The sequence below is a fragment of the Melospiza georgiana genome, chromosome 9 (assembly GCF_028018845.1).
Source record: "Melospiza georgiana isolate bMelGeo1 chromosome 9, bMelGeo1.pri, whole genome shotgun sequence".
NCBI lineage: Eukaryota > Metazoa > Chordata > Aves > Passeriformes > Passerellidae > Melospiza > Melospiza georgiana.
This window is the reverse complement of record NC_080438.1, coordinates 26,506,917-26,529,368: the sequence shown is the minus strand read 5'-3', so window position 1 is coordinate 26,529,368 and position 22,452 is coordinate 26,506,917. Positions and strand designations below refer to the sequence as shown.

Sequence of the window (22,452 nt, the reverse complement as noted above, 5' to 3'; positions counted from 1 at the left end):
TCACACAACTTTCCTTAAGGGCTGTTGATTGCAGCTGTCACATGGTAGGGGATGGTGAAGAACTTTGTATGCCCTTTTTTCTATTTCTTTTTCAGAATGAAGATTTTAATTGATTCTGTTAAATCTCACCATTACTTACCAGTTTGATGGGTTTTTACATCAATTCTATTTGGTACTGAAGTTGATCATGTTCTTGCCAGTGGCTTACAAGCAGGGCCAATCACAGCTCTCCCCACTTCCAGGGTGCTTAAAATGCCTTTGGTTTGTGCATGTGCAGCATCTTCCTCCCAAGGTGTGAAACAGCATGTCCTGGGAAAATCCTGCTTTCTCCCATCTCAAAACAGTCAGAGCAGCCTTTAGGGAATGGCTGGAGAGCAGGGAGAATTTTTAATGCACAGGCATGAAGAGGGTTCTCTTGAGTTTTTAAAATAAGCTCTTGGATTTCATCAGTTGCTCCTGGCTGGGCGAGGAAAGGTCTGATAATGGGAGGTTTTATCCCACATCATCTTCTGTGGAATGATCAGTGTCTGAAGTGATTGGGGCTGCACTCTCATACTCTAACAGAGGCTCCTGCCTGGTCATACAGATTTTCCAACGAGAATATTTATTTATTAGCTGCACTCTATGAATTTGGCAGGAAGGACTTCACTTTAGCAAAAGGGAAGATGGAATAAAGTGGTCAGGCTCATGTTGCCTTGCTTTTGGCTCTGTGCAGTTGAGCTGTTGGGCTTGATACCTTAATCAGCAAATCTTCTTGTAGCCAAGCACTTGATAATAAAGTGTCACTGTGAGAGGGAATATAAGGGGTGTGAACACTTCAGCAATTTCCAGTCATGTGAGTTATGGACAGCAGGACTTCCCTGCTGGCTTTCGTTTGTGTGGGAGATCTGCAAAACTGCCTGAGGGTCCAGACCTCCTGTCAGGGATCTTTCAGGAGTATTGCTGGAGAAATATGGAGCCTAATAATACATTTTGAATTTTTCATATATCTAACATAACAAATAAGAATTTAAGTGGCTGTTAATGCTCTGGTAGCTGAGTGGTTTATTTCACTTTCTGTCTTTCTCATTGTCCCACTGCTTCTCTTGAGTGATCCAGTTTAAGGGGCTGCCCCCAAAATGCAGGGCTGTGGGGGTTTTGTTATGGGTTTTTTTTGTTTTGTTTTGTTTTTGTTTTTGTTTTGTTAAAGTCTGCATGAAGATAGGACAGGGAGCTGGGGAGAAAGGAATTTGGCTGGAACGCTCCTGGCTCTTACCAGGTGAAGTTACCTCCTGATGGAAGCATAAAAGGCACCACTGGTTTCCCCCTGAAGAACTGACTCTGACTGTCCTGGCTGTAAAGTGTTTGGGATTTTCCAGTGAAAAATGTTCTGAAATTATAAAATACCATTGTATGTTACACAGCTTTAATGGTGGCTGCAGCTTTTGGTGTGTCCCACCCCTCCCTTGTTCTCAGGTTTCAGTCTCAGCTTGTCACACACCTAAAATTCTCAGTTCTGTTGCCTGTGTCCTTACAGTTACTCTTGCTGAAGCTATTTGCTGATGTAATTTTTCAGGGCAGTAACATAAGTATTGCTGTACTCAGTTTATCAGCATTTTTTCAAAACAATTTGTACATCCAGAGCATTTCTTTAACACTGAGTTTTAAAGATGCCTCACACATCAGTGCCAAAGGCAAAAGAAGGTATATTTCTTTCTCTTTTTTTCTCATTTTCCTTTTATTTTTTTTTAATGCAGCTGTTGGCAATAAAGAAATTACAATGCAGAGCTCCAGGGTTGTTTATAACCAGCTTTGTCTCTTGGCACCCAAAGCTGCCTGGCTTCCTTACATGTAAAGTTTGCCCCAACATCAGGCCTAATTTATAGTTGATATCCAGGACAAGGAGAAGTCAAAGAAGAAGTGATGTTTCCTAGGGAATGAGAAGCCCTTGCCTGGCACTCATGAATTACAAGGCTGAACTTTTTAATGTGTTTCTCCTCCTCCTTTTGCTGGGCTTTGTTGCTGCCTCCAGTAACATTTTTCCTGACTATAGCACCATTGACTCCTGTGATAGTTTAATAGTTTCTGCTGTTTACACAGTTGTCAGTGAAATTGTTGTGATTTAAATTTGCATGCAGAGTTGGTAAGTGCTCAGAGTGGATGGTGCTACCCCAAAGGTAATTTGTATTCTGGGTGCTGGAGTTGTCCTGGTAACACTTAGGTGACTGGAAACCATTTGCAGAGGGGAAGTTTAATTCTGATATTGCTCACCAATCCCAGTCTTGGGGATCTAGTCCAGGTTGGATGATGTTTGATAGTGACAAAACTTTCTGACTTCACCTTGTGGCCAGGGCCTTCATAGGGTCTTACCTGTGCTGCTGTTTAGAGAAGACTTTTTAGGAACACTTGTAAATTATTCCTCTACTTGTACCTTCATTTCTGATATACTGAGCTGGAGGATGCTGTTCCTTCTGCTGGAGGCTTTATTCTTATCTCTAAAACTCAGTTTTCAGTTCTGATGCTACTTTTGGATTTCTGTAGGGTACTGATTAGCAGGGGCTACAGGTCACTTGCTGCACTGCCAGTATCTGTGATGTAACAGACTTAAAAGATAAAAAAGTTAATTAAAAAACCCAGCCTATTGCTTTAAAATTGTACACACAGATTAATGTTTTTAGTGTATGTTCATGCTGGGGACCCAGAAAATTACTGGAGAATTGCAAGTTTAGCACTCCATACTCTAGTAGGCAGGCATTTACAGACTTCTGTTTTGAACGGTCTGAAGTCATATTGCTAATTTTTTTGTTGCTGAAAGGTGTCTGGTATTTCATTCTGGCTGCCCTGGAGAGAAAGAAGTGGTGTTTTTATCACCTACAGGGACCCAGTAGAGAAAAGCAAGAAAGCATAATAAAACATTCATCTGAGAGACATTTTCATGGTCACTATCTCCTGTAAATCCATTCATAGCTCTTCTTATGAAAATGACAGTGACAAAAGACTTAATCAGGAGACAAATGTTGATACAATGTCTTCAGTTTCTGGGTTTTCTTGCAGCAAAAAATATATCTTCTGTACTACATTTAAATCTGGACTTAAATAATACCAGTGCATTACTGCAATACATCTTGGTGAAAGAGGCTTTTAGAGCTAATCTGAATTGGAGTAGCTGCAGTGACTTCAGAGCAGACAAGCAATTTCTCACACCAGCTGAGGGCATGGTGCACTTTGGGTATTTGGAATTACAGACTGAAATCTGCAGAGCTGTTTCTACATTGTGCAAGGAATGCTTTCTCCACTTCTTGCTTTCCTTCCTTTTGTGAATGAACCACAGGAGAATAAAGCCAAAATCCACTTTTGTACTGCTGGAAGAAAGATTAAGGCTTTGGTCATGACTTATTTTAATAGAGTCTTCTCCTTTTTGTATTTCTGGATGGTTTCCATAGGTTTTACATAGATTAATCATTGGCCTTATGGAAAAAAAGTAAGAAACGAAATGGGATGGGGGGGGAAGTAATAATCATTGGGATAATTATATCTATGGATGTCTTTGGCTTATGGTACTTGATCTTTCAGCAGTGTTCTTGTGGGACTCCATAAGCAGTAAAAAGTTCACAGTTCCATAAAAATTTATGTTCCCTTTACTCTCGTAAAACACAAGTAATCACAGAATAGTTTGGGTTGAAAGAGACCTTTAAAGGTCATCTAGTCCAATCCCCTGCCGTGGGCAAAGGTGTTTTCTACTAGATTAGGTTGCTCAGATTCCTGTCCAACCTGACTGTGAATGTGTGCAGGGATGGGGCATTCACCACCTCTCTGGGCAACCTGTGCCAGTGTTTTGCAATGATGTAAAAATATATCTTCTTTATGTCCTTCTCTATTCCTTATATCTTACATACTATACTGAAATTTGTTATTTTTTAGAGTGGTATCTAAGTGCACCCTCCTTTGGATGCAGCCCAGGGCAGGTTTGGTTTCTGGGCTGTGAGTGCACATCTCCAGGTCCTGTCTGGCCCCACACCCACCAGCACCCCCAAATCCTTGACAGGGCTGCTCTCAGCCCTTCTCAAATACCTTTGGGAATCAGTTCAAAGACACACTTCATTATGCTTGTCAGTCATACTTGGTAAGGTTATGTTTTAAGATGCTTTTTTCTTGCAGAGTCACGGGAATTGCTGATGAGTGTGATTGCTTAATAATGGAGTAAAAGGAAAAACTCCTTCTGAAAGCAGAGAAATTTGTCTGCAGCTGGTGCTGTGGTACAGTGACACAGGGATTGCTTATTAAGCTACACCTTCTGTGGGTTTGCTTTGGGATCATTTCCCCACAGAGCTCTAACGGATGGAATGCTGCATGGGGCCGAAGGCAGGATGCTCCGTCCACATGGCTTTGTTGCATTTGGCTGGAAGGGGCTTGGTTTCTTAAATCAGGGCAAAACTCAATTCATCAACATCTCCTTGCACAAAGAGGGAGGGCTGTTTGTGTTTAAACTCAGCAGGCAAATTGGTTTCTCTTTGTCTTGGCCTTCCTGTGCTATTGCCTTGCTACTCCTCCATCTCCAGTGAGACTCCCAGGTCCTTTGTTGCCTCCTGCCCATTTCCATGGCAGCCGATCCCGGCGTGGCAGCCCAGGCCAAACAGCCCCGCGTGGATGAGCCCAGGGCAGGAGCAAGAATGGAGCCTGTCACTGGGACTGCCTGTACGTAATTGCATAAATTCCAGCAAGTGCATCCCATGGTTTCAAGCCCCTGGAAGCTGTAAATAATGTGTTTTAATTAATGGGTTGCCAGGAGCTTTAAAGGAAATCAGATTGGACCGAGGGCTGCAGAATTCAGCAGCTGTGGTGGCTGGAGCATACGAGCACTTTGACTAACTGCTGGTTGTTCATTTCATTTTAATTAAATGGCTTGCAGAGCTGAGAGCTCCTGCCATCCTCACCTGGGTGCTGTTGAAATCCATGATGTGTGGAGCTGGGGAACTGGGCAAAACTGGTTGACAAGAGCAGGGGAGAGACTTTGTCTGAAGACGGTGGAGGGTTGTTAACTTCAAAGCCATGCAAACCACAGCACTTCCTGTATCGCATTTCTTTGTGTGATCCTTGTGGTTAGGATTTTAGGTTTTCTGTGTGTGCAGTGTGATTGGTGGTGACCAGGAAGCCTCTCATTTCCATCCTGTGTCAGCCAAGCTTTTGGGCTGGCAGTGAGAAAGGAGCAGTTGCTCTTTGCAGACGTGTCAAGTCCTGCGGAATGACGTGTGCTGTACGTGTGATTCATGTAGCATTTGGTAACACACTGAGCTGCAGAAATGAGCAGAATGAGCAGTGTAAGGGCCACTGAAGGGGAGTTCTTAATGCCTTTTCCTGTCAGTATCTCCCAGCATAACCAGGGTTAGGGACTGACTGTCTCTGCCTCCTTTTCTCTCAGTGTGCTCTGAGGTTGTTAATGGTGCTGTCCTGTGGCGTGGGGATGTGGTGCAGAGGAGGTGTCAAAGATGGAGCTGTGCTGGTAGAAGTGGGAGCACAGGGTACCTCAGATGGATAGATAAAAGAGGATTGTCAGTCCCTGGTGGGGTCCAGCTTTCCCAACAATCTGCCTGCTGCTCCCCCGACCTCGGATCACAGCAACTGGAGAGTAAGGGGAAATGTGCCCACTAAAAATGTTGACATGGTTCCACCATCTGCTTCTACTGTATTAACTTTCCTGACTAATTGCATGTGTGATGCTGTGCCACATGGTAGCTTTGTTCTTTACATCAAAAGACAAAGCTGCTTTGTGTTTCCTGTGGACCTTTGAACCACATTTGCCATTGAAGGCCTTGTCAGTGTGACATAGTAGCTGTTGATGTCTTCTTGCCTTGATGATTAGAGGGCTCCAAATAAGTGATCTTGGTCATACTTGTTAATAGGTTAAAGGCTATGGTTGCATGCATCATAATTTCCATGTTGTGCCTATTCAATTCCCATCCCCAGGCTACAAGTATTTCATATTGCAATGCACAAAAGCATTTGGCATCACGTGGTGATGGGTGAAGAGGTTTGTGCTTGAATGGGGAGCTGCGTGCCCGATGCCCAACTCTTAACCTGAGCCCTTCCTTAGGGCTCCTGCACTGTGCCCGTGCGTGCTGGCAGGATATTGACAGACATTTGTTTGGCGCCGTTCCGCCGCAACAGACTTGGATCAGAGGATGAACCTGCTGTTCAGTCTGAAACGATGCTGCCTTTGGAGACAGGCTTGAAAATGCTTTTGTGTGTGATCCCTCCCAATTCCCAGGGCTCTGATTCAGTGGTCTTAAAAAGCAAGATTCTGGCCAATTAGTCATTGAATACAATGAATGTCTTCTTTACAGAGCTGTAGAAAAGGTGTCTTCACAGGTGCATGCACAGGGACATCTGTGGCATTGGTTTGTCTAAAGATCATTAACAGCCAGGCTCTATTTTTTTTTTTTAATTATCTTGAACATTCCTAATTGTTTCTGCCCAGTTAATTCACTTTAAGTCCTTTTACTATAGCTATTGGTATGATATAAGAAAGCTTTCAGTAGTGTTTGTTATGGCATAAGGAGTTTCTGTGTGTATTTTTTGGTTTTGTGGCATTCCAATTGTTAATTTCCATTTTCCATTTCTATTTTTGGTGTTTGAAGGATTTTTACTTCAGGACTAGGGGAACTTTCTAAAATAACTCTAGTAAAATGTTTTACTTCAAAAGTGCCATCATTTTGTTAGTAACTAAGTAAATGGGAAAAGTCAACGAAGCTGAAAACACTGGATTTAAATATTTAGAAAAATCTCACTTCCTTTTTTTGTTATTGACCCTTCATTCTTCAAAGACACTACAGTGGGTATTTTAATTGTAATATTTTAGCCTCCCAGAAGGTAAACCATGGTACATGGGGTTTTTTCTTAAATGTAGAGAGCATTTCTTGCATGTTTTACCCTGTTACTTATTGATTAAAGTAGGACCAGAAGAAAATGATCAAACATTGATCCAACGTTAAGCAACTGGACCATGTATAAATTGACATAAAATGCTGTGCTGCTTCTAATAAAAAATGCATAAATACAGCAGAGCCAAGCAAAATAACAGCTTCATTCGCTGCAGTTGGCTGCCAAACAGAATGCTCAGGTGTGCTGTTGCCCATGTAATCCTAATTGAGAGCACAAACCCTCATTGCCTTTCCCTACTGTCCCCCCACATGGATTTGTGCATCGAACCAGCAATACCTCCTCAGGCATCCCAGGTCTGTTACACTTCTTGTATCCCCTCTCTCTATTTCCTACCCACACAAGGCATCATTTTGCCACTGCATGGATTGAGTCTTCAAATCTCTGATTTAGGCCATTGATCCTGACTCTTGACAAGGCCTTGCTTTTTTGCTTTTTTCCCCTTTATTTGTTTTCCTGGAAACTGGGAGCTTTGCATTTCTGTTGAGTTTCCACCATGTCCTTAGATTTGGATCATTTCTTTGACAGGTCAGAGATACTTGTGCTGTTAGTCATTGCCACATTTTTGGAAACACACAAGGGTCATGCATAGGAATGTCCTGCACGTGTGTTTTACTGTGCTTACAAACACAGAGAGCTCACAGGTGTAAATATCAGGTTACTGTTTTCCCACACACTTGTAAGGAGCAGTATGCAGCCTGGACCCAGGCCAAGTTCTGCAAAACAGGGTTTAAACGGTGTTTGTTTCTCTTGCTGCTTTTAAGGCTGATTTGCAGAGGAAGTGACTTTGTCTGCAGTTCTGGGACCCCCAGTGTGTAATGGTGCTGCTCTGCTCTCAGTGGCAAAGGTGGCTGCTGAAATTGCTGCTGCTTCCCCGCAGATGTTTTGTGCTCTCACAGCCCGTGTCAGCCAAGCAAGCTGAGCCACAGAGCTCCCCCAGCTGTGGCAGGGCAGACCCTGCAGAGCAGTGACAAATGTGCAGCCAGGGGCTGGGGCTTGCCAGAAGTGCCTGAGGCTGATTTGCACCCCAGATCACACAGCTGCAGTGAAAGGGTGACAGGGAGTTCATCATACCTGGCTCTGTGCAGGGTTAGGGCCCCTGGGTTTATCTCCTGCGTGCAAACTTGGTGTGAAATTCTGCTGGAGGTGCCGTGTCTTTAGTGCACTTTAACCTCACAGTGTGTGCACTAAATTCAGGCAACAAGAACTTAAATGCTGTGTGTCCAAGCTGTGAAAGGCAAATTCTGTGCCTGTGAACTCCAGCGTGGTAATGTAGCAATGTGACAGCATGAGCCAGGTAAGAAAAGGTGGCACATCAGGCTTCAGGGGTATTCTTTGCTATCCTCTCCAGTGGTCTTGGAGATTTTCCTACCACCATCTATGAAAAAGGAATCATATTTAAAAACATCAAAGAGAGCAGAGAGCAGTGACTGTATAGGGAGGCCTGCATTTTCCTTACATCTCACTCAGTGAAAGATCTGTATTCATATGTCTTTGTCTCTTTTCTTTGTCTGTGCTGACATGCCTCAGCCTCATTTCTCTAATTTTCTGCATTTTATCCATAAAGTATGGCTGTTCTCTTTCCCTGGTACCTGTCTGATAAGCTATGGGCATATGTGTAGGTGGGAACCAAAATTGCTCCATCAATTCAACCACTTCTGCTTTTCTATCTTACTGTATTTGCTCTCAGAAATAGCTTTCAATCTGTTTCTTCATTAGGGATTTGACTCAGAGCACCAGGGACTTTAGTCAATGGGAGCTTTGACTTAGGCTGAGGGTTATAAGACCTGTACTGAAAACAGACATCATAGGGTGTCATAAAAACATCTGAGACCAATTTTGCACAGAGACCACTGAGACCAGTGATTATTCATGGACCCTGGGGATGTTTCATCAGTGTAGAATGTGGCCCCTAGGGTTCAGTTCCCAGAAATAGAAGGACAGAATAATATTAAGTGCCTCTTGAGGAATTTGTGGACATCCTTCATTGTGAAATAACATACATGTAGTTGCCACCCCAAGAGCTTCTGTCTTGCAACAATGTCTTGGTTGTTAAAAGAAGGCAAAACAAAACCCAAAGAGACAGACAAAGCTGGCAATTCTGTCAGCAAAAGTCAGTGTGGATGAGCTTCAGTCAAAGAAATATTTAGAAACAAACTGGAAAGTCAGAGCATACCAAATCCTTTGAAAAGGTCATGACTGCAGCAATATGGAGTTCTGGAAGCACGTTCAGCTTCCACAGCAGAGCAATGGCTGCTCTTTTCTGCACAGGGGAAGTCTCAACTTGAGCGTAAGATACTGTGACCACACCATCACAGTGGAGGAGAGACCAGGGCAGGCCCTTGGCTGTGCCACAGCTCTGCTGCACCAGCTCTGCTGTGTCCTTTAATGCCTCTGTGTACCTGCAAGGGAGAACATGACTTGTGCATTTTCCAGTTAACAGATCTCTTAAGGGGAGCAAGTTTTCTGATAGCCCTTCCATTCAGTGCTACCTGGTATAAGCTTTGTTGTAAGAAAATATCAAAATATCCATTTACTGAAGGCAAACCTCGTCTGTGCCCTTGGCAGCCTCTTGCCACTGTTGCTGCTGGATGTGGAAGAGCCTCGGTGAGATTTTGTCAGTGGCATGTTTTGACACAGAGTGATGGCTGGTTTCTCACTCCTGCTGTGCAGTGTCACACAACAGTGAGGTTGATTGCAGTCACCTCTGGATGCTACCAGGCTGGACAGGGCTGTCAGCCTGATTCTGAGCAAAGCTGCAGTCTTATTTCAGATGCTGATAGGAAAATCTGTCCCTTCTTCCCCTTCCTCTGCTGAAGGACATGACTTTCCAATTTACAAATACAGTGTGAGGAAAGATGGTTGGTTTTCTTGTGGAGGTGTTTGTTGTTTTTAAAATTGTAGAGACTTGGACATTGAGGTGATGGAGGTTCCTGGAGAATAAAAATGAGGAAATTGTCAGAAAACCTGGGTTTGTACAGCTTAAAAAATGACTTATGATTTATGAGTGGATTTTAAAAAATGGAGGGAGCAGATGTTGGAGGGAGCCTTGCCTGAAGGAGCATGGGGCTTGTTCCTCTGAAGGGAGTGAGGCAGCACTTGAGCTTTCTGCCTGGGCTGTTCCCAGCTGCGAAGCTCCCCAGGACAAAGCCCCAGAGCCCCAACTAAGCCTTCAAACTTGCAAGGAGAAGTTGTCCTGAATACCAAACAAGTATGTTTGACAGACCTCTGATGCCCTCCAAGGAGCACACCAGTCCAAATGGAATTTTGTCTTTGTTTTCTCTTCTGGGAAGAAGAGAAATCCTGCTTTTCCTATTGGTGAAACATGGTTTGTAGGGACAAGTCAATAGACCAATGTATATATTTGGTAAAAAACAGAGCAACTTCTGAGCAGACAGCCCCTTCTTAAAGACTGAAATGACAACAGCAACCTGAGGACAGGTTGGGGAAAAAATATTGTTCAGTTTTACCTGATTTATGTGAGTAAATTTAGGAAGAAGGGCCTGTATTTGTAAGTTAAAGTCACTTTAATTTCATACATGAGAACAGTATGTTGTTTCAGCATTCTGCTTTCCATAGGTTTCAATTAGGTTCTGCCATTTCCCTTACAATAAATTCAATATTAAATGTGAAAACGGATTTAAATAATTCTAAATAGGAGGCTTATACTTATTACCATTTTAAATACTCAAAAGTGGGTACCTTTGATACTAATGAAAAATCACAGGTGACATCTTTTTTTCTTCTTTTAAAGTCATTGGTTTGATTTGATTGATCTGAGCTGCATGTTTTGGTTACTTGAGCAGCAGCTTCAGGCAGCCCCAGAGCCTCTGACTGGGCTTCTGTCAATGGGGCATTGTTTTCTGGGGCTGTTTCAGGGGGTCTTGGGGAGAAGTTTCTTTAGAATGTGTTTCATGTGGAGTATCAAAGGGACCATGGTCTGTGCCCGAGCGCTGCTCTTTGAGGGGATCTGATTAATCTTGCTTTATAAAAGTAATTGCCTGCTGAGATGGCAGCGTCAAAAGAAGTGGCCCAATTCAGAGAATGGTTAAATATTCCCTTTCAGTACTTCAAGGTGTCCTTAGTTGTATGAAAATTAAAGGACTTGATGATCCACATCCACTAGGATTTCCTGATATTTCGACTCTGGAATCTTCTGTGTTGCCATTTTATAGCTGCAGACCAGCACATTCCTGGGATTCCCATGCCAGGATTTGGCAGAGGTGCTGTGAGGGGTCAGGCTCCCAGCACAAGGTGTTTGGATGCCTGAAGCAGGGAATGCAGCACCTGCTGGGAGCAGGAAACCACTCCAGGGTGGGTTGTCCACACTCCCTGGGACATTTCCTCCTTTGCAAAATCAACAGCAGCAGTTGAGAGAACTCGGGCTGCAGATGTAAGTTGGGATTTTCAGATCACCTTAAGGACAGCTAAGACATCCTTGGGGTATAAAACCTGATCAAAGGATTGGGGATCAATAGCACAGATTCTGTTTGAAGGGCAGGGATGCTGTCAAAGTCTGTGGTTCAGGCTCAGTCTCCTGCTCCAAGTGTTTTCTCAGTTTGGGAGTATGTATCAAGTTTGTGGTGAGCATAACTTTGAATTAAATTTTTGTTAATTGTTTTCTTCTGTTGCTGGGAATGTCTGTTTGGGAGTGGCATTTGCAATGTCCTGGTGGCTGTTTGTGATTCAGGAGCTGACTGAGATTCTAAACTGAAGACAACTGTTTGATGTTCTGTGTAGCCCAGAAGCTTTCTTGAGCTGAATCTTGAGCACAGCCCTCACCTTTATCAGGGGAGCAGAAAACCTCATGGGCCAAGGCAGTGATTGAGCTGGGGTGTGTTTGGCTCACTGTGAGGCTGGGTTGGTGGAGGTCCTTAGGAGGTGCAGAGTGACCCACAATAATGATGTATTTTGTTCTGGCAGGAGCTCCCACAATAATGATGTATTTTGTTCTGGCAGGAGCTGCCCCATGTTCCATTTCCCACCGAGGGGCTTGGCTCCTCTCAGGGCAGAGTGCTGCTGATGGGCTGTGTTTAAACTCTCAACTCCTGCAATGCTGCTCCTCTTCTCATATGGAGCCTGCTCAGGGGCTCTGATAAACCACTGATCAAAGCTGCCACTGAAGTTCCCCAGCAGGAAATGAAACCCTGTTTTCTGAATTTCAGTGTCTCTGGCCTACCATCATCTCCCATTTTCACATCCTATTTTATTGCTGCAGAAGGATCACAGCAAAACTTTCATTGTATGGTTTTTTACTATATTTTGTTACATTTTTACAGCAGCTTGGGTGAAACTGTTTTCTGCTAGAAGACTGAATATTGGCTGCAAATGAGAACAGATACACAGTTTGGTGGGAAGTCTGGTGTTGATGGAGAAATTAAAATAGTAGCAGGATCTACGTAAAGGAATGAGGGAAGTGGAACAAATTAAACCAGTTTGCAATGAGTTTGGTGTCTGGGGTTTTTAATCCCTAATTGCCACCTTCCCTCTGCCATAAACCCACCTTGGGATGAGATGCAGGGTCTGACTGGCAGGAGCAGATCAGCCCTTTGGCCACTTTCTGCCCTTATCTCCTTCTGTGGAGCTGTGACTTTGACTGTTCTCTATTCAGCTCCCAATTTTATGAAACTTGGGAACAAACTTATTTTCCACATCTTTCCTCTCTTTTAGAACTGGTGCAAGTTGGCCAAGAGTTACTGAGAGGAGAAAATGGGGAGAGGGCAGGGTGTGCAGAGTCTTTGTAGGTTAACTCCACGATGCTCTCACTGGCCTGGTTTTCTGTCTGGATACACAACCCAGAGTTTGAACAAAACCCTTTTGTCTAAAAATCCTGTGTTCAGATGTTAGAACTATGTAGGGTTCATTGTCTCACGTGGAAACAAACAAACCCTCATTTTCAAGTGTCCTTTACAGACAAGCTGTAGTAAGAAAATATGCTTTTTTCTGTGCTTTTACGTTACTGCTGCATGGAACTGTTGATAAAAGAGGAATGTGTTCATTCTGCTTTTCAGCTGTTGGTTTGAGGAAATCAGGAGTAGCAAGAAATGAAACTATTTTAGAGTTGAGTATTGCTTAATATTAAAGATGTGCAAAATAGGAATAAACAAGGTGTGAATTGGAAATTGAATCGTGGAGGGCCTGGTGTCTTATAAGCAGTAACTGGAAAGATGTACCTGCCTTGTAAAGCCTCTAAAACTGAGGCAAAAGTTAAGTGAGGTTAAGTGAAGTGACTGAGGGCAGTGAGGGGATGTTGGCTTTTATTAGAAAGAGGAAAAAGAAATAAGTGCTGGACTTTTCCATTAGATTCAGATACCTTGTTCAGGTAAGGGTCGGGGACTTGATCTTTCAGATGTATTTTTGAAAATTGGAAGCCACATTTATGTCATCCAATCCCTGCTCCTAGCCAGTACAAGGCTTGTTCCTTTCAGTGTATATTTATTCCCTCCAGTCTAATTAAACATTTCTCAGTCACTGCTTTTTTATGAAATCACTCAGTAGATGTTCATGTTCTACACCACTCTCTATGGGTTCTCTGCATTTAATCTGCTGCAGGGATGACCCCTGAATCCTTGCTTGCAGGTCAGGATGAGAGATGTGAGTAATGGAATGGAAAAGGACATTTTGGAAAATGAGGGGCCGTGTTGGGTTTGATGCAGTTTTATTTAAAATTCAGCATGTTAGGGTATTTTTCTGTCACTGCTGGGTAAAATTGAAGCCGCCTTTCCCTCTTCCCTTGCCTTTCTTGCTGGGAGGAGAGAAGCAGGAATGGCTGACTTTAACTAAGGGCTCCTTTGGAGAGCTGCCCAAGGCAGGGCCCATTCCCTGTGGGAGCTGAGCCATGGTCACACAGGAGCCCGTGGAGCTGTGCCAGATGTGTCCAGCTGCACACGTGGGAAAGGAAGAGCAGGAACTGAAGCAAATGGAGCAGGAGTCCAAAGAGGAGCAGGCAGCCTCTTTGGTGTCCCCGTGCACCGAGCAGGGCAGGGGATGAAAGGCTTTGGAGCCTCTCTCTTCTCCTTCCAGGCATCGTTTGCCCCCCGAGGAGCAGAGGCTCAGGGATGCTGGGGCTGCTCGCTGCTGTTTGTTTATGTTCATCTGGAGGAGACGTGAGCAGAGCTGCCTGGGCTGCTTACGGCAAAGGAAATGCATCTCAGGGGGACAATTAATTTTGCTTGACTATTTCTGAGCCAGGTGAAGCTGTAAAATGAACCCCTGTCCTCCCCATTGTCTAAAAGGGATGTATTTATTTATTTTACATTTTAACGCACCACTGGCATTTTATGGTCTGAGTCTGAATGAATTATTGATAGAATGAAGGTGTATAACATGGGAGATTAATAAAAAGGGTTATCAAACTTCAAAAAGAAAAAGGAAGGGAAAAGCAGAGAGCTGATATTTTAATTAACTGCTCCCTGCCTGCATTGTGATCCCAGAGACATGAGGATTGAGCGCCAGAAGGTAAATCTGGTTGGAAATAAAGTCATTCCAGTCTTGTATTAGAGGTGAGAAATGAGACAGTGCTTCAGTATTCTTGCAGTTTGAATAATCTGGGTTGCTGTTTGCAACAGAAAATGGAGTTATTTGAATTGAGACAGTCTGCAGAGCTCTCACCCCATGCTGGAGAGTAATAGCAGTAAAAAATAATTGCAAATAAAAGATAATATTTAAAATCTAAATAATAAAAAGAAAAAAATTAAACAGCAGAAGTAAAAATAAGATTAGTAGAAAAGGTTTGAGCTCCCCCTCTCTTAATCCTGTTCCTTGAAGAGATTAGACAATTTAGATTCAAACACAAACCAAACACTTTTCTATCCTGTTGAATTTTGTCATGGGACTGTTGGACCTTCAGGAGGACATGGGGACACGGTCACACTTCTGCACTCGGCCACTGCTGCTGGTTGGTTGTGCCCAGCTTCATTCTGCTGAAGGGGGGGAGCACATTTTAAAAACTGAGTTTCTAATCTCTCCAGTATTACACTGGTCTCTCCTTTCTGGATGGAGCTGTGATGGTTTCATTTCTAGATGCCACAGCCTTCTCCTAAGAGCAGATAGTAACATTCTACCCAGTGAGCTTCCCAGCCAGCAGGAGAGTGCTCTCACTTCAGCTATGCATGGGTATCCTATCAGCATTTCTGGCCATTAAATACACCAGACTCATTACAACTTGCCTTAAATACCCCAGCAGTGATGTGCAATAGCCAGTTTCACAAGCTTTGGATTTCTGAAAGGAGTTATTCAGGAGAAAGTCTTTTCTCTCTGATAACAGATGTACAATGTCTTTAGATGATCCTATCCTTAGTATGACTGGTGTCTTGTAAAACTCTTGGTTTTTATGGAAATGGTTTTTCTGTCCTATATTAGTCCATAATATGTTTCTGAATGGCTGAAGAGAAAATTGAAAATTATCCATTTTTCCTCTCCCTCATTCTCCAGAAGCTGGTTCATTTAGCAGCAGAAGGGGTATAAATGTATGTTCTCTTTAAAAAGTGCATCCTGAGAGATTGTACAGCTGCTTAGTGGTGCTTTGCAGTGTTTTCCTGCGGGGTGTCTGCTCAGGGAAGCTGCATGTTTTGTGTGCTAGAAAATGAGTGGCTTTCTTTCAGCCATGGAGGTCTCTCCAGCGCCTCACACAGAATGCTCCATGTTTTCTGTGTGGGCACGAGAGTGATATTTAACATGACTCCCTTCCTGACAGCAGCTCATGTAGGAAAACAAGAAAGGAAAGTAAAAGATCAAACCCCAGAGGCTTATTTGTTGTGCTTAATGCTTTGAAAATGTTTGTTGGAGGAAGTATTGATGTAGCAATGTGTGTGCACATGACTTGTAAGAGAGAATGGCTTGGCAAGCCCAGGTCTCACTGTGATGTGAGGGCAGCTAAGATATGGAATAGGTTGCCCAGGGAGGTTGTGCTGTCTCCATCTTGGGGTTTTTGGATAAAACACAGAACAGCCTGGTCTGACCTCAGAGCTGAGCCTGTCTTGAGCAGGAGCTTGGACATGATGACCTCCTGAGGTCCTTCATTACCTGAATTTTCCTGTGATCCTATTAGGTTGTGAGCAGCTTTGCAGGGGGAAGAGACAAATCTCCCTGGCAGCACTTCTTGTGTCAGTTTATGGCTACCAAAGGTAGATCCCAGTTAGCCAGAGGACATTTCACTTCAGTGTGCTGACACTGAGCCCCAGCCCTGGCTCAGGACTCGGCAGAAAAGGCACTGAAGTCACCGCTGCCAAAGCAGTGAGTGAGTGAGTGGTGTCACACCAACACCGAGGCCTCAGCCTGAAGGGACCCAACTGAAGTGGAATTTTCTCTTTCTGCCGCAGTGGGAAGATGCTGACTGGAATTGCAGGGCTCATGGTGCTGCACCACTGGCACAGAGGAATAGACCAATTAATTGCTTGAGTTCATGTCTTGCATCTTTTTCAAGCCCTAGATTAATGCAAGCAAAGCAAAGAGCGTGGAGTGGTTGACATTTAATGAAATGGATGTTAGTGTTTGAAGGAGTGCTTTATGATCATCTGCTGTGGTGACAGATGTACTAACAAGCCATGAATAGATGGCACAGATAGAAACATTATTATTTAGATTATAGTACTCGAAAGGTGATACTTGTTTGTCTTGCCTGTCTGTAAATCATGCAGCATGCTTTCAGTTCCATGAAGGCAGAAGCTTTTTATAGTAAAAGCCTTAGAAAATTTTCTTGAAAAGGATGATCCCTGTTTTTTGAATGGCTGGAAAAAGACATGAAGGGGGAATCCTTGTCAAATAATGGAGGAGTAAGAGTTCTAGTGAGAAGAAACACCCATCTATGAGATATGTGGGACTCTGTCATGAAGAAGCGATGTTGAATGTGAAATAAATCCTTTTAGCACAGGGCAATCCTTATCATCCTTGGTGTGGTTGGGTGCAGTGGAGATCTTCTGCACTGTTTGTATTGATGCCAAGTACTTTCTTCTTTTCTTGCAGCAAAGAAAACTTGTGCTGAGTCAGATTTCACTTGTGACAATGGGCACTGCATCCCAGCCAGGTGGAAATGTGACGGGGAGGAAGAGTGTCCCGACGGCTCGGATGAATCAGAAGCAGCATGCAGTGAGTAGCTCAAAGTGGTGTTTCCAGACATGTTCTGCCATCACAGCACAGAGAAACTGAAGCTGTTATTCCCAGCACTTGCAGGATGATCTGTCAGTTTATGCTTGTGCTAGAACAGAATTTACAGACACAAAAGATTCAGGTCATTCAAATCACACAGTTTACAAACTTTCAAATGTACCTGTTTTCCAGACTATGATACAGGCAGTGCTGTCTGGTCTGGATTTCTGTCTGCAAGGGAATTGTAAACATCTTGAGCTGCTTGTCAGGCTCATGATCAGCAGCAGTGGAGAAGTGTCACACTCACCTGGGATCAGGCTTTTTGGAAACTCAGATTTGGTGTTTTGCATGGTAACATATTGGGATTTATCATCACTGCAGACAGCACTTCTGTTATTTCAGAGGAGTTTTGCAATGTAACTGCATTGCTCAATCTTCATTTTTTATTTTTCCTCTGAGAACAAATGAAAAATGCAGCAGATGAAAGATGAGGAATGTAAAATAACTAAAGCTGAGAGTAAGTGTGACAGATGTTACTGCAGGTAACACCCTTTAAAAACCCAGTAAGTAAAAAGAATATTCTTGATTTTCATGTAGTGCATTTTATAATGGCCTTTTGAGGAGGCCCATTTGTGCTCCATTGTTCTAGAGCTGTGAAGAGTTGTCTGATGTTGAGTTGAAGGGAATCCCAGGGATATTTTAATGAAAATACTAATATGTAGACTTACATTTGTGTTCTTACTTATATCTGCATATCTGTTCTTGCCAGAGCAAGAAACTAGTACAGACCATTCGATTGAATTTCCAGTCATGTACTTCACAAATATTCCCATGAGTCAGAAGCAGTGTTGGAGGAAGTATTTTATCAGATCTTGCCAGAATGGGGTACATAGAGGACTTCAAAATCAACCATACTTTTATTTTTAATCCTAATACCAGTCCTACTTTCTCCCTAATTAAGGGAGATGAATGCACTTCTCTTGCATAAAATGAATTGAATCATTTTTGCAGCCGCATACAGGCTACAGAAAAAATTACCTCAATAAGTACATTAACATATTTATGTACTGTATTGCTTGGTCTTTCACCCTGCATCCTCCTTAGTTAAAAGCTGCCTCATTAATGCTACTTCCACTACCTGATTGTCTGGAGGGGGGCTGAATAACTAAGCAGCTTCATTTGCTGCAGTCTCTGCCTGCAAATCTCATGTCAGAGGCCACAGCACAAGCTGTGGATAGGCCAGGCAGCACTGAGATCCCTGATGGTTTCTGTTAATCATCTTCCATCCCTTTTCTACCCATTTCACCTTTCATTTTCCCCCCACTTATTTCATCCTCTGGGGAAATCAGCCTTAAATCTTAAGTTTCGCAAAAGAAACTTGACCTGAGCCTCAGATTGTTACCATACGGGACTGCTGTCCTCAGAGAAAAGTAATTTGTTCAGATTTTTGTGATTTTTTAAAATATTTTTTTCCTCCTACTTGAAACTTTCTAAGAGACCCAAGTCTGTGTTTCTCTGGTGGTTCTTCAGTTCAGAAAAATAGATAACCCATGAAACATCTTCCTGCAACAAAGGAAGAAGTTCGTTCTATTAAAGAATGTTGGGCTTTCCTTGTCTTTTGGCCCATTACTGTAAAAAGCCTGACTCTTCATCTCTGTAAATGTTATTTAAGATGAGGCTGTAATGACAGAAAATGTAATGACAGGTAGAATGTATAGATGGGCATTCCTGTATGATACTCCTCTCCAGTCCCATTTTCTTTCTCCCTGATGAAATCAAGGCTGGACTTTCTTCCTGTGTCAAGGGGTGACTGCAGGGCCTGTGATTGTCTCATTTTCCTGCTTAGAAATGCAGCACAGCCCTGTGGAGGGGCCTGCCCTGCAGAGCTTCCCTAGGGAAGGGGCAGGTTGGGAAAGAAGAGATTTCTCACCTCTGTTGGGATCAAACTGCTTTATAAAATCAATGGCTCTCAGACAGGCCCATAATTGCCAGCACCTCTGCCAGGATCTAGGGTTATTCCTCAGTTAATGCAGCACTGGGACATTGTCCACAGTCCAGTCAATCCAGGGAGTTTAAGAGAATTAATAATGCTGACTGTTGCATTTTAGGAGTACTTCCAGCTTAGAATGTGGTGAAAACAAGGCTGTTGCTCTCAGCACCTAGCCACCTGCTAAATGGCTTTTTATTTTCTGAATGCTTTTGTGGTGTGTTTTTAAATACAGTTTGTGCTCTCTTGTTGGTAGTTAGGGATGTCGTGTCCCCATCTCTTGTGCTTGGTTGAAGGTAACAGTTTCTGGGATTTGGTTTGGTTTTTGGGGGCTTTTTTTTGGGGTTGTTTTTTTTTTTACAGAACCAAAATTGTACTTTGGATTTTCTCTTTCCCTAATCACTGAAGTTCTCAGCTTTGTACCTAACAAATCCTCTGCAGGGACATTAGCCATTCCCAGGTGCTCAGGACAGCATGACCTGTGTCCTGTTGGATAGGTGAGATGGCATCACAGCTGGTCTGATTTCTGCTGGACCTGTGATGTCTGCACTTTTTCTGCTATTCATGCAATTATTATTTTTTAACTGTGTTCTTCAAGCCACTGAATGTGTCTGGGAGTGGTGGCTGTAAGGATATCTCATGAGTCCCACTGAATCCTCAGCTGATAAAATCTCTAGGACTTCTCCCTGTTGTGGGTTCTGGTTCTAGGTGAAGGTTGATTAGTTTGATTGATTTCTGAGGAGATGGTTACCCAGGCTATTGTTTTGAAATGGCTCATTGTAAATAAGAAGCTGCTTATATTTCTTCATTTTTCTGCAAGACAGGTCACTGGCAGAAGATTTTTGGTAGCTCACATGTACTCTACCTTAGAGAGCCCACCTTATGCAGAGTCCTGGCCCTGTTTTTCATTACTGCCACTAAAGGCAGCCCAGCATGGCTTGGTGATGCCCTGGGGCTGTGGTGCAGCCACTGCTGATATTCACAGGCTCTGCTTATGAGGATGGAAAGATTCCTCACCTTTTCCTTACCCAGTTTCTTGGAGCTGAGAGAGGGGGAAGGGAAGTCATTTTTCTGACTGAGCTACCAGAGACCTCCAGCAAAATGAATGTTATCCACCTAATGATGTTCCAGCACAGGTACTGAATCATTCTGGTTTTTATACAAGCAGGAAATTTTAAATTTCCCTCTGAAGAATTTAGGTTATTTAATCAGTGACTTAGGCAAAAGAAAATTAAAATCTCAAGAGAAAAATAAAAACAAATGCTAACAATCACTAACACAGTGATGGGAACACAAAGGGATAGAGCAAGTGAAAATCTGAGCTGGCAAACTCTTGCCTTAGGACATTGTATATATAATGAGATCGAGGAATGCAGAGAGCATAAACTCACCACTTATTTCTTTTTCAGATATGTGACATTCTCCTGGTTAAGAGCAGAAATTATTGTACAGAAAGGTACAGGGTGTTAGAGTGTAGGATATTAAAAGGAAGAAAAAGAGACTGGGAAACCTAATTCATACTGCATTTAATAGGGGAATGATTTAATAGGGCAGGTTTAATAAGCAGCAGTTCTGGAAATAGATTTTAAAATGGAAGTGGAATATAAAATCAAACCCTGAATGCTGGTTTGAAATACAGCACCAGTTCAGGCACGTCTTTCTTATTTTGAACTACATGTCATGAGTGCTTCAGGAAGATGTATCCAAACTTGACAGTTATATTTTAATGGGTATTTTCCATGGTCCCAGGCACTCTGTGTGCTGCTGCTGTGTGTGCTGATCTCTCTCAGTGCTGGTCAGTTCTGCCCTCATTTCCTATTAAGTTGCCCAAATGTAAAATGCTGTTGTTGGTAGCATTGATGGTATCGTTCACCCCCAAATGCACAATCCTCTCCCAGCTCTCTGCTCAGCCCAAAGGATATTATGTCTCTATTATTCTTCTTTGATGCAGATCTCCTGCATGACTGAGTGGGCTTGGTGACATTACTGTGCTTTTGTGGAAAAGGACTTAATAAACTGTTCCCTGCCCTTGGAGAATTTTTCCTGGAGAAGGGTGGAGTGTTCCTTTCAGGGCATCACATACACTGGGCCATTGAATTCGAGCAGCAAAAGAAAAAACTAGGCCAAATCAGCCAGGCACAGCCAGATACCCAGTTTTGGGACCTGGGGCAGTAAAGAAACCTTTTTTTTTCCTTTTTTCCCCAAGGTTAAGAGCAGATCTGTTGGTATAAATGTGATAAGATGCTGGGGCATTGCAAATGCACTGGAACATGTAAATTAAAGACTGTTCTGATGGAATAATCTGTTAGAGATCACTTAGGGAATTGAATACGGTGATGTTAATGCCAGATGTACAGGTGTGCATTTTAACAACACTCCAACTGCACCAACTGGCCACAGCCAGCATGAAATACAGCCCTGTCCCCCTGGCACTGCCCCTGCTGGGCCTTTGGGAGCACTGCTGAATGGCAGCAGCTGAGGACCCCATCTGTAAAGCAAATATAGGACAAGGTACTGGATGTGGAAACACTTCTAGAGCCGCAGGATCCTCCCAGAGACAAGGCACAAAAGCGGCAGTCTCATTTTCCAGGTGCCCAGACTGCTTTGTAGAGCTAGTGATGAAAGCTTTGATTTGTCAATGTGATCAAATTTATTGAGACAAAGTAAAATGAAAACTGCCATGATCATCTCTCCATGAAGTCATGGAATAATTTGGACCTTTGGCAGTCATCTAGTCCAATTCCTTGCTCAAACTGGACCCCTATCCTCATGTCTGACCACCTCTATTAATGGAAAAAAATCCCTTTGCCAGACTTTCCTTTGCTGCAGCATGTGTCTGTCACCTCCCATCCTGTCACTGTGCACCTCCAAGAACAGTCTGCCTCCCTCTTCACTGTTCCCTCCCATTCTGGAGTTGAAGGCAGCAATGACATCTTCCTTTAACCATCTCTTCTCTTGGCCAAACAAGTGCTGGTCCCCCAACCTCTCCATGTTTGTAGTCTCTCATTTCAGATTACTTTGTCAGATAATTGGCAATGATGCAATTCTGCAATCAGGGATACAGGTTTTGCCTTGTTCATTCACTCCTGTCAGAGCTTTATCACATCCAAAATATAACTGGGACATTAATTCATTTCTCTGGTTTTAAGATGCCACTTAGCTCACAGGTCTAGTTTGCAGAGGGTTCCAGACTCCTGAGAACTCCTTTTCCATGGGAGTGTTTAACAGTGGAGATGGACAGGACTTTGAGCTCTGTCAGCAGACCTGTAGTTCTCTGGGCATGGTGGCTTACATTCCCTTTTATTCTAAATGTAGGTGATTCTTCAAATTCTCACAAAAGGACCTTGCTTGAACCCTCCCATGTCAGCCCAGTGCTTCCCAAGTGCCTCTGGATCCACTGCCCCTGCCTGGGGTGCCTCCAGGTGTGTCCTGCTGAGCAGCCCTGAGCCGCCCTCAGTATCCCA

The 22,452-nt window shown here is 43.3% G+C and overlaps 1 protein-coding gene across 2 annotated transcripts in view; it reads left to right on the top strand.

The window, feature by feature from the left end:
- The window catches only part of LRP8 (LDL receptor related protein 8), a 170,511-nt gene that overhangs the window by 88,255 nt on the left and 59,804 nt on the right, over positions 1 to 22,452 (top strand). For both annotated transcript variants that reach the window (XM_058029913.1, XM_058029912.1), the window contains exon 3: positions 16,879 to 17,001. In XM_058029913.1, coding sequence (XP_057885896.1) covers positions 16,879 to 17,001 — 123 coding nt within the window. The remainder of the gene's footprint in view (positions 1 to 16,878; positions 17,002 to 22,452) is intronic.